The sequence below is a fragment of the Pelophylax lessonae genome (genome assembly GCF_965119305.1).
Source record: "Pelophylax lessonae genome assembly, chromosome: 11".
Taxonomy (NCBI): domain Eukaryota; kingdom Metazoa; phylum Chordata; class Amphibia; order Anura; family Ranidae; genus Pelophylax; species Pelophylax lessonae.
The window spans coordinates 24,759,457-24,772,003 of record NC_138778.1 but is presented as its reverse complement, the minus strand read 5'-3'; the positions used below and the strand labels follow the sequence as shown (position 1 = coordinate 24,772,003).

Sequence of the window (12,547 nt, the reverse complement as noted above, 5' to 3'; positions counted from 1 at the left end):
TGCGGTCATTATGGGGTGTTGTTTGTAGAATTTTGAGGAAAATAATTAGATAATCAATTTTGAAATAAGGCTGTAACATAACAAAATGTGGAAAAAGTGAAGCGCTGTGATTACTTTGCGTATGCACTGTACATGATTCTGCGCAGGCGAGCTGCTCTATAGCAGTAAATCCTCTATGGGGCGGTCAGTTCACTGCAGACTTGAGTCACTACAAACATTCTCAGTTTTTTCAATGCTAGTTAGAAACATCATCATTACGTTGCTCAGGAACAACCATGAAAGAAAAATGCATGCAAGTGTCAGCAGAATAGAAATACGAGGTATGCTTTGCCCTTGCCTCACTCTCTGTTCCTAGATTACCTTCATTAACAGCAGATGTATGTATCCAGCAGTCCCATTAAGTAGCAGGTATGTTCCATCTGGAGACATTTCAAACTCTTGAAAACATTTTTCCTCCAAGCCTGAAAACAGAGGAATTTCATTTTAGCAGAACAGAAAACATTGACCTGTCATTTTCACGTCAAAACACCGGGTCACATAGCAAACGTGCTTACGTTAACCGCTTGCCGAACGCCGAACGACTATTTACGTCGGCAGTCAGCCCCTCACAGGCAAAGCGACGTAGGGCTACGTTGCTAGCCCGTGAGGCTCTACGGAGGGAGGGAGCTCGCCGCCGGAGGGAGCGAGCGCGGTCACAAACCATCCCCCCCCCCCCCCCCGCGCGCGTGTGCCCGGCGGACCCGATCACCTCTGCAGTTTTTAGATTTTGCGCTATAAACAAAAAAAAGAGCGATAATTTTGAAAAAGAATATTTTTTACTTTCTGCTATAAAATATTACAATAAAAAAAATTTTTTAAAAATCAAAATTTATCAGTTTAGGCCACTTTGTATTCTGCTACATATTTTTGGTAAAAAGAAAATCCCAAAAAGCGTATTTTAATTGCTTTGCGCATAAGTTATAGCGTTTACAAACTACGGGATAGATTCTTGGACTTATTTTTTTGTTTTTAATTAGTAATGGCGGCGATCAGCGGTTTTTAGTGGGGATGCGACATTACGGCGGACGGATCGGACCCCTAACTGACATTTATGACACTTTTTGGGGACCATTGACACTAATACAGTAATCCGTGCTAAATAAAATGCACTGTTACTGTATAAATGACACTGGCATGGAAGGGGTTAATACTGGGGGTGATCAAGGGGGTTAAATGTATGCCTAAAGTGCTTGCTCGCTGTGGGGGGGGGGGGGGGCGGATTGTTTCTGTGACAGGCACAGAGAGATCGGGGTTGTAGCTTAGCTGAAACTGCTGATCCCTCCCTGCCTGTCTGACAGAAGATCCGCCTGCTTTGTTTACATAAGCAGGCAGATCTTCTCTCGGTTTTCCTGACGATCGCGGTAGGGCAATCGCCGCCGCTTCTCCCATGGCCCGCCTCACGCTGTGTCTAAACATGTGCATAAGTTACAGTGTTTACAAACTACGGGATAGATTCTTGGACTTATTTTTTGGTTTTTATTAGTAATGGCGGCAATCAGCGGTTTTTAACAGGACCGACATTGCGGCGGACAAATATGACACTAAAGCCCCATACACACGTACCGATTGTCGACCGTAAATATTCGGCCTGCCGACCGATCGGCCAATTGTAGGCTTGTTAGTATGATGCTTCCGACAGCCCATTTTCGGCCGAACAGAATCGGGTGTGCAGGCATTAAAATTTTTGTTTGCCGTCAGCAGAACGCGATTGTTCGCCAGTCAGTACAGATTTCGGCCGACAATCAGCAGATTTGCAAGACTGGGCATGCTCAGAGAAGAAAAAACACACGGAAAGTTAACCATCACATGACATCACTTCTGCAGTCGGCTGTTGTTGGCGGACAAAATTCGTGTGCAGTCTTTTGCAGTTTTCAACAGACACGACAGCCCTGGACAAAAGACGGCCGATCGTTCGGCCGACGATCAGTGCGTGTGTACGGGGCTTAAGTGACACTTTTTGGGGACCGGTGACATTAATACAGTAATCAGTGCTAAATAATATGCCCTGTTACTGTATAAATGACACTGGCAGGGAAGGGGTTAATACTGGGGGTGATCAAGGGGTAAATTTAAGCCTAAATGTGCTTGCTAATTGTGGGGGGGGGGGGGGGGGGGCAGCTCTGTGACAGGCACACAGAGATGGGTGCTTACCTGAAACATACAATCTCACTGTGCTTGTGTGACAGAAGAGCCACCTGCTTTGTTTACATAGGCAGGCGGCCCTCCTGTCAGTTTCTCTGAAGATCGCGGGAGGCCAGCGGCGATCGAGCCCGCTCCTCCCACCGTCTGGCTCCCACTGTGTCTAACCACAGCAGGAGCGCGGCTCTGGCCGCACGCGACCATGTGCACATAATCACATACATGTACAGCCGAGCCGCCCTGCCGCAGTAAATCTGCGTGGGGCAGTCGGCAAGTGGTTAAAATAAAACATTTTTTTTTGCTTTCAGTAAAAGCCACACTTACCTCTTATTCTAGGAACGGGTATAATACTGCCTCCCATCATGTCGTACACGTAAAACATTTTCTGTTTCAATCCTGTGGCAATTACTTGTTCTCCATCCGCACTGAACCGAGCCTTATAAACTGGAAATTTTTCCAAATGGATGCTTTGAATCTTGGGGTTTAATTTGCCATCAACCTGGAACAACAGTATATGCAGTGTGATAGATACCATCAATCTATTTATTGTGATGACATAGTCTCCTTGTAAACTATCACCCTGTTACTAGCACCCCAATTCATTTTAAAGCAGAGATTCACCCAAGAGGGGACATTCTGCTTTAAGGCCTCCTGCCCACCTCCTTCTCAGGAAATTAAACTATTTTTTTTTTGGGGGGGGGTTGGGGGGGGGGGGGCAAGTCCTTGGTTTTGACAGGCACCCGCTCTCACTTCTGCTCTGATCGCCTAGATCAGTGTTTTTTTTTAAGTCAAGGTGCCCTTTAACCACTTCTGGACCGGAAGGTATTGCCCCCTTAACCACTTGCCGACCGCCGCAAGTACATATACTGCGGCGGTCAGCCCCTCACGGGCAAAGTGATGTACCGGTACATCACTACCCTGTGAGGCTCTGGGGAACAAGCGAGCGCGCGCCGCCGGGGGCGTGCTCCCGCGCCATCACGGACCACCCCCGCGCGTGTGACCGGCGGACCCGATGTCCGCCGGTCACTCAGCGATCATCGGTGGAGAGGGAGAAAGTCAGCCGGCTAGTGTAAACAAGCCGCCTGTCATTCTCCCCTGTGTAGAAACGGTGATCATACGGTTCTACTATGTAGGACCGTTGATCACTGTTCCAACAGCTCAAGCCACAGCCAATCACAGTTAGAAGCACGCCCCTAGGGACACACACCACCCCTCCCTCTCAAAAAAAAAGTTAACCCCTTCACTACCAGTGTCATTTTACAGTAACAGTGTATATGTATAGCACTGATTACTGTAGAAATGTCACTGGTAACCCCAAAAGTGTCAAAAATGTCAGTCAAGGGTCCGATCTGTCCGCCCCAATGTCGCAGTCCCGCAAAATAAAAAAAATAAAAAATCGCAGATCGCCGCCATTACGCGTTAAAAAAAAAAAAAACAACAACAAAAATGACAAAAATCTTTCCATTTGTTAGTAAACGCGATAACTTTTGTGCAAACCAATCAAAATACGCTTTTTGCGATTTTTTTTACCAAACATATGTAGCAGAAAACAAATTGGCCGAAAATGTTAAAAAATTTAGATTTTTACATTTTTTTGGGGGAATTTCATATAAAAAAAAATGTGAAAAATATTGTTACTTTTGAAAAATTGTCACTCTTTTTTTGTTTATAGTGCATGATCAAAAAATCGCACAGGTGATCAAATACCACCAAAAGAAAGCTCTGTTTGTGGGAAAAAAAGGACGTCAAATTCGTTCAGGTACAGCGTCGTACGACTGCGCAATTGTCCGTTAAAGTCACGCAGTGCTGAATCGCAAAATACCCCCTGGTCAGGAAGGGGGTAAAATCTTCCGGGGCTTAAGTGGTTAATGACCAGGCCATATTTTGCGATTCAGAACTGCGTTACTTTAACAATTGCATGGCTGTGCGACACTGTACTCAAATACAATTGATGTCCTTTTTTCCCCACAAATGGAGCTTTCTCTTGGTGGTATTTGATCACCTGTGTGATTTTTTTTTTTTGTGCTATAAACAAAAAAAAAAAAAACGCCAATTTTGAAGAAAAAAAAAAAAAAAACTTTTCACATTCTGCTATATAACATTCCCCAAAAAAAGTTTAAAAATCAAAATGTTTTTAACATTTTAGGCCAGTTTGTTTTCTGCTACATATTTTTGGTAAAAAAAAAAAATCGCAATAAGCGTATTTTGATTGGCTTGCGCAAAAGTTATTGCATCTAACTATGGGAAAGCTTTATGTCATTTTTATTGTTTTTTTTTTTTTTTTTTTTACAAGTAATGGCGGCGATCTGCAATTTCTAGCGGGACTGCGACATTTCGGCATACAGATCGGACCCCTAACTGACATTTTCGGGGGACCAGTGACATTACTACAGTAATCAGTGCTAAAAATATGCACTGTTACTGTAATAATGACACTGGCAGGGAAGGGGTTAACCCTGTTGGTGATCAAGGGGTTAAATGTAAGCCTAGGGGAGTGATTCTAACTGTGGGGGGGTTGGGCTTGTGAAATGATCACAGAGACTGCTATATAGAAGGATCACATGGTCTCTGTGATCATCCCAGGGAGAAGAACGGTCGGCTGTGTTTACAAAAGCTGACCGTTCTTCTCTCTCAGCGGGGAACGATCGCGGGTGTCAGGCGGCAATCAGAGCTTCCTGCCCGCTGCATCGGGGATTCCCGCTGACGAGCGGGGGCGGGAGCGCGCTGCCAGCGGCAAGCGCTCGCCCCCTAGCTCCAGGCGAGGGACCGACGTAGCCCTATGTCGGTATGCCTGGGAGAGCCACACTGCCGCAGTAAATATGCGGTAAGCGGTCGGCAACCGATTAAAAAAAAAAGTGACCGAGCTCTGTTTACTACCACTTTAAAACAAAACTGAAGGCAAATATAATAGCAAAATTTAGTTGTACATTATAGCAGAGTTCCGGCCTCAGAAATGTTTTTTAGATAAAAATACCCCCGGGACAGTCAGGGCTAGTACATTCCACAATGGATAGCCTCTGAACTGTCCCCGGGGTGCACTTACCTTTTAGAAGAAATACTTACCTTGAAAATTTCTTCTCCAGCGCTGCCATCTCAGGTGTGGGCAGCTGAAGCCAGCACATCCTCTTCCGTGTCCTCTTCCGTCCCACAATTCCCTGCGCCGGCCCCGCTCGTCAGTTCCGGTGCAGGCACGTCATCCCTGCACAGCTTCTGGGAATAACACGCCTGCACCGGAACTGACTTGCGAGCCGGTGCAGGCGCATCGATTCCTGGGAGCGATGACGTTCAACTCCCAGGAATCAATGCAAGCAGGAAGTGACGGCGTGGGCCGCGACCGCAGAGGGAGGAAGTGGAAGAAAGGTAAGTATATTTTCTTCAATAACAAGGTAAGTAAAGCAACAACAAAAAAAAAAAATTGTGATTATCCAATTCTTTTTCAGGTGATAGTCAGCAAGCGGATGGCCCAAAGTGGTTTTTGAGGCCGGAACTCCGCTTTAAAGAGGTTGTAAACCTGAAAAAAAAATTCTTCTTCTTCTTTTTGCAACCTGTAAGAGAAACATATAATGAGCTAGTATGCTAGCTACTAGCTCATTATGAAATACTTACCATAGAACGAGCCCCCGCCGTGCCATCCGCTTACCTGTATGACATGTCCAGTCGCCCGTCTTCTGGGATCGCGGCATCGGGCCATCTGATTGGGCGGAGCCGCGGTGACGTCACTCCCACGCGCGGGAGCCGACAGTCACGGCACGGGACTCTGAAGGAATGGTACCAGCGGCCGTTCCTTCAGAGCGCATGCGTCAGTGACGTCACTGGCTACATGTAAGGTAAATATCTCCTAAACTAGTGATGGCGAACCTTGGCACTCCGGATGTTTTGAAACTACATTTCCCATGATGCTCATGCACTCTGCAGTTTAGTTGAGCATCATAGGAAATGTAGTTCCAAAACATCTGGGGTGCCAAGGTTCGCCATCACTGTCCTAAACGGTACATCTTTAGGAGATATTTACAGTACCTATAGGTAAGCCTTATCATAGGATCACCTATAGGTAAAAGTGTCAGAGGAGGGTTTACTTCCTCTTTAACTTAAAAATCAACTATTGTAGCTAGTACACATCTGCTGCGATGACGAGAGATGATTTCCTCAGCTTCCCGCTGCTCATTTGCTGTCCAATCAAAGAGTGTTAGCAGAAAGGAAACCTGGCATTGTGGATTAACTGCAACAGAGGACAGTCAGGTAACCAACCTGGCTGTGCAGTGTGGTAGGACTGAGTAAATCTCAGGACTGGATATATGGAAATGCATATCTTTAGACTGATAAAACAGCACCCATGTGGGTGTTTCATCTGCGCCTGGAGTTCAGCTTTTACTGGGAAGTTACAAAAGCAGCTACTCCCAGCCTTAGCGCCATGCACAGGAGGCTAATATAAAGATGAATATCTGCCTGGAATTGGGACTGCAGATTATTACACACGCAGATTATTACACTACAAGCACATTATTATTATTATTATTATTATTAAGGATTTCTATAGCGCCAGCAGTTTACGCAGCGCTTTACAATATTAGAGGGAGACAGTACATATACAATACAATAAAATACAAGAGGATTGAGAGGGCCCTGCTCAGAAGAGCTTACAATCTAATGACCTGCAGCTTACCTGAAAAAGGGACACGGATCGGTCGAAGCCGGCTGTCATAATAACTTGTGCAGAGGGATGAAACTGCACTGTGGTGAGTGGCCCTTCACACTTCCTTTCATGATTAGCATTTAAGCACTGTTTCATCTAAAAGAAATATTGGAAGATCAGTAAATTAAAACCGAAAACTGCAAAAAAAAAAAAAAAAAAATGAATTCTTAGTTTTGAATAGCGTTGAGAGAAGCATTTGGATCCTCTGTCAAGTATTTCATTGAAAACAGTGCCCCGATTGGGGGTAAGGCCCCTTTCACACTTATGCGACGCGATTTTGCGGCCCGATTTTGACGCGACTTTGCCGCGATTTTGAAAGCAATGGCTATGGCTCAAAACGCAATCAAATCGTGGCAAAGTAGTGCAGGAACTACTTTGAAGTCGGTGCGACTTCAAAGACGCACTGATATGAATGGGGCTAATTAAAAATAATGGAAAACGACTTGTCATGCGATTTTGCGGTCCAAAATCGCGGGACAAGTAGCACTAGTGTGAAAGGGGCCTTAAAGACAAAATAAACTAAAAATAGTTAAAAGCTGAACTACAGCAGCAGGCATCTATATACAGTGAAAGTATTCACAGCACTTCACTTTTTCCACATTTTTTTATGTTACAGCCTTATTTCAAAATGGATTAAATTCAATCATTTCCTCAAAATTCTACAAACAATACTCCATATTGACAATGTGAAAGAAGTTTGTTTAAAATCTTTGAAAATGGATTACAAAAAAAAAAAAAAAAAACTAAAAAAAAAATCCCATGTACAAAATTATTCACACCCTTTGCTCAATACTTTGTTGAAGCACCTTTGGCACCAATTACAGCCTCAAGTCTCTGAGTATGATGCTACAAGCTTGGCACACTTTTTTTTGGGCAGTTTCTCCCATTTTTATTTGCAGGACCCCGCAAGCTCCATCAGGTTGGATGGGGAGCATCGGTGCACATCCTTTTTCAGATCTCTCCAGAGATGTTCAATCGGGTTCAAGTCTGGGCTATGGCTGAGCCACTCAAGGACATTCCCAGAGTTGTCCCATAGCCACTCCTTTGCTATCTTGGCTGTGTGCTTAGGGTCGTTGTCCTGTTGGAAGAGGAATCTTTGCCCCAGTCTGAGGTCCTGAGTGCTCTGGAGAAGGTTTTCATTAAGGATGTCTCTGTACATTGCTGCATTCATCTTTCCCTCAATCCTGATTAGTCTCCCAGTTCCTGCCACTGAAAAACATCCCCACAGCATGATGCTGCCACCACCATGCTTCACTGTAGGGATGGTATTGGATAGGTGATGAGTGGTGCCTGGTTTCCTCCAGATATGACGCTTGTCATTCAGGCCAAAGAGTTCAATCTTTGTTTCATCAGACCAGAGAATTTTGTTTCTTATGGTCTGCGTGCCCTTTGGGTGCCTCTTGGCAAAATCCAGACAGGTTCTTATGTGCCTTTTACTGAGAAGTGGCTTCTGTCTGTACATTCTACAATACAGGCCTGATTGGTGGAGTGCTACAGGGACGGTTGTTCTTCCGGAAGATTTTTCTCTTTCTCCACAGAGAAACACTAGAGCTCTGTCAGAGTGACCATCGGGTTCTTGGTCACCTCCCTGACTTAAGGCCCTTCTCCCCCGATTGCTCAGTTTGGCCAGGCGGCCCGTTCTAGGAAGAGTCCTGGTGGTTCCAAACTTCTTCCATTTACGGATGATGGAGGCCACTGTGCTCATTGAAACCTTCAATGCTGCAGAAATTTTTCTGTACCCTTCCCCAGATCTGTGCTTCCATACAATCCCATCTCAGAGGTCTACAGACAATTCCTTGGACTGGTTTGTGCTCTGACATGCACCAGTGACCGTGGAACCTTATATAGACAGGTGTGTGCCTTTCCAAATCATGTCCAATCAACTGAATTTACCACAGGTGGACTCCAATCAAGTTGTAGAAACATCTCAAGGATGATAAGTGGAAACAGGATGCACCTGAGCTCAATTCTGAGTGTCATGGCAAAGGCTGTGAATACTTATGTACATGGGATTTTTTGGTATTTTATTTTTAATAAATTTGCAGATTTCAAACAATGTTGTCATTATGGGGGATGGTTTGTAGAATTTTGAGGAAAATAATGAATTTAATCCATTTTGGAATAAGGCTGTAATATAACAAAATGTGGAAAAAGTGAATACTTTCCGGATGCACTGTAAACTCCCAAGGCAAAAAAAGCTACCTCTTGTCATGGGGTGTAAAATGTTCTGATCAGTTTTATTGCTGTGTGGTTTAGGGCCGTCACTTTGCCATGGCGGCTATGAGAGCAGTGGCTCCCACACAGTAAAGAGATCCTGTTGTTCACCTGCCCCTCTTTTCTACTTCTCCATTTACAGAATGTCTTGCATTCTGCAAAAAGAATACAAGGTGTTCTGTGAATGGACAAAGGGAGAAGCAAAGAAGAGTAAAAGGACAGGATTCCTACACTGTATGAGAAAAGCAGCTGTCATATCCGTAGCACTGGAAGCAGAGCACTGGCTGCACTATATGGCGTACATTAATCAATGGGTTATACAGTAACAAGACACATTTTACACCCCATCACAAGAAATAAGTTATTTTTACCTTAACGGCTTCCCGACCACCCTCTGCCTTTTTACTGGGGCAAGGTGGCTCTCCTGCGCGAACCGACAAAGACCTACGTCGGTCGCGCGCCTGCAGGTAGGGGGCGAGTGCGCACCGCCGGCAGCGCGCTCCCGCCCCCACTCGTCAGCGGGGAAGCCGATGCACGGGTCAGGCAGCTCCGATTGCCACCTGACACCCGCAATCTTTCCCCACTGAGAGAGAAGAACAGTCGGCTGTTGTAAACACATCTGACCGTTCTTCTCTCTGGAATGATCACAGAGCGCCTGTGATCCTTCTATATAGGATCACATGTCTCTATGATCATTTCACAAGCCACGCCCCCCCCCCCCGTTAGAATCACTCCCCTAGGCTTACATTTAACCCCTTGATCACCCACAATGTTAACCCCTTCCCTGCCAGTGTCATTATTACAGTAACAGTGCATATTTTTAGCACTGATTACTGTAGTAATGTCACTGGTCCCCCCAAAAGTGTCAAAAATGTCAGTTAGGTCCGATCTGTTCGCCACAATGTCACAGTCCCGTTAAAAATGGCTGATCGTCGCCTCTACTAGTGAAAAATAAATAAATAAAAAAAAAGACAAATCTTTCCCCTAGTTTGTAGATGCGATAACTTTTGCGCTAACCAATCAAAATACGCTTATTAGAATTTTTTTTACCAAAAATATGTAGCAGAATACAAATTGGCCTAAAGTGATGAAAAACATTTTGATTCTTAAATTTTTTTTATTGGGAATGTTATATAGCAGAAAGTGAAAAACATTGTTTTTTTTTTTTTTCAGAATTGTCGCTCTTTTTTTGTTTATAGCGCAAAAAAAATAAAATCGCAGAGGTGATCAAATACCACCAAAAGAAAGCTCCATTTCTGGGGAAAAAAGGACATCAATTGTATTTGGGTACAGCGCCGCATGACCGCGCAATTTTTTGGTTAAAGTAACGCAGTGCCGAATCGGAAAAAATGGCCTGGTCATTAACCACTTTACCACCGGAGCATTTTGCCGTCTTACGTCCGGGCCACTTTTTGCGATTCGGCGCTGTGCGACTTTAACTGACAATTGCGCGGTCGTGCGACGCCGTACCTAAACGAAATTGACGTCCTTTTTTTCCCACAAACAGAGCTTTCTTTTGGTGGTATTTGATCACCTGTGCGATTTTTACTTTTTGCGCTATAAACAAAAAAAAAGCGTTTATTTTGAGAAAATAACAATATATTGAAATTCCCCCCCAAAAAAATGTAAAAACCAATTTTCTTTTTAATTTTTGGCCAATTTGTTTTCTGCTACCTATGTTTGGTAAAAAAAAAAAAAATCGCAATAAGCGTATTTTGATTGGTTTGCGCAAAAGTTATCGCGTTTACTAACAAAGGGAAAGATTTTTGTAATTTTTGGTGTTTTTTTTTTTTAACGCGTAATGGCGGCGATCTGCGATTTTTTTTGCGGGACTGCGACATTGCGGCGGACAGATCGGACCCTTGACTGACATTTTTGGGGGTACCAGTGACATTACTGCAGTAATCAGTGCTATAAATATGCACTGTTACTGTAAAAATGACACTGGCAGGGAAGGGGTTAACTTTATTGGAGAGGGAGGGGTTAATGTATGCCTGGTGCTTACTGACGTGTGGGGGGGGAGGTGACTTTGTGAGACAGGGACAGATCGGATGTCCAGCTATGCTGAACAGTCCGATCTGTCACTGAGGAGATCCGCCCGCTTGTGTTTACACAGGTGGGCGGATCTCCACACTAGATCCCAGACGATCGGGGCAGAGCAGCGGCGATCGCCGCTGCTCCTCCCCTGGCCCGACTCCCGCTGTGAATGAAAACAGCGGGAGCGTGCCTCCGGCGGCGCGCGAGCGCCGCCTACAGGGGAGGAGTCTGACGACATAGGTCTACGTCGTCAGACGGGAACGAGCCACTTTGCCGCAGTAGTATTACAGTACTTAGCGGTAAAGTGGTTAAGGGGGCAAAACCTTCTGGTCCAGAAATGGTTAAGCAGGGTTGTCAGCCTCACCTAGTTCTCCCCTGCTGAACTACAGAACATCCTTCCTAGGTTATGCAGATTAGCAAAGGGAGTGGTGTTTTGTAGCTCACAAAGAGAGAGCATAGAGAGGGATGACAACACTGTTTGGGAATTCAGTGCAGCTGAGGCCCAAACAGGAAGTTAGGAGCACACTGAACTGACAGCATGTCCACATTCTTTTTCTGTACTTGCGTTGTTAAAGCAGAACTTTACCCATAACAACTTGATAGAAAAGAATGTTCTTTAGCAAGAAACATACATTCCACATTAATAATGATGCTACCAAAATTAGAGTGTTCTGTAAGTTGATTTTAGCATTTGCTCCTGTTTCTTCTTGCCAGAGGCTGCCATTTTGCTGAAGCACAGAGCCCTGACAGCAGCAGCAAATCTTTAGGCTGTACGCAGATCAGCCTCTAGTGGCTCTAATTTTCTGCTCAGTGCCAGAAAAAAAAGAGTAACTAAGCATGTGCAGAGCAGGGCGAGACAGTATTACTGGATTTTAAACAGCATAGGCACTTATTTTCAATGTTTTACATATCTATATCTGCAAATGGGACCAACCTAAAGTAATCTAGCAGGACTTAAATTTTCAGACTAAGGTTCCACTTGATCAAACATGAGGAAATGTGCATGTATTGCAGAGATGTACTGAATAGGTTTTTATTTATTGTTATTCTGCCCAGACATAGACTTTAAATGTATACCTATATATTATATGCAGCAGTGTGGCAGATGACATCTTACCTCTAGAATGCCCTTTGGAAGTGAAGTGGACTTCCCTAACATATTTCCAGTTTTGCGCAGTAAGTTATCTTCATCATTATCATCATCATCATCACTGTCATCTGCGGTGGAAATCATAAACATGAAACACCATGGAGCGGTCGGTTTTGTGAGAGGCATTATCTGCATTATGAAGACTTCCTTACTAGGCTGCAAACACTACAAAGTGGTAGCAAACTCTCAAATGTTATTTTTACCTACAGGTACGCCTATGATAAAGCTTACCTGTAGGTAAAATGAATATCCCCTAAACATGCACTGTTTAGGAG

The 12,547-nt window shown here is 44.4% G+C and overlaps 1 protein-coding gene across 1 annotated transcript in view; it reads right to left on the bottom strand.

Moving 5' to 3' along the window:
* The window catches only part of UTP18 (UTP18 small subunit processome component), a 32,850-nt gene extending 20,504 nt beyond the window's left edge, over nt 1-12,346 (bottom strand). The window contains exons 1-4 of the mRNA XM_082272482.1: nt 12,240-12,346; nt 6,842-6,967; nt 2,503-2,677; nt 361-461 (exon numbers count right to left, since the gene is read on the bottom strand). Of these exons, the coding sequence (XP_082128608.1) occupies nt 361-461; nt 2,503-2,677; nt 6,842-6,967; nt 12,240-12,281 (444 nt within the window). The 5' untranslated portion in view covers nt 12,282-12,346. The remainder of the gene's footprint in view (nt 1-360; nt 462-2,502; nt 2,678-6,841; nt 6,968-12,239) is intronic.
* Nucleotides 12,347-12,547: the final 201 nt, after the last annotated feature.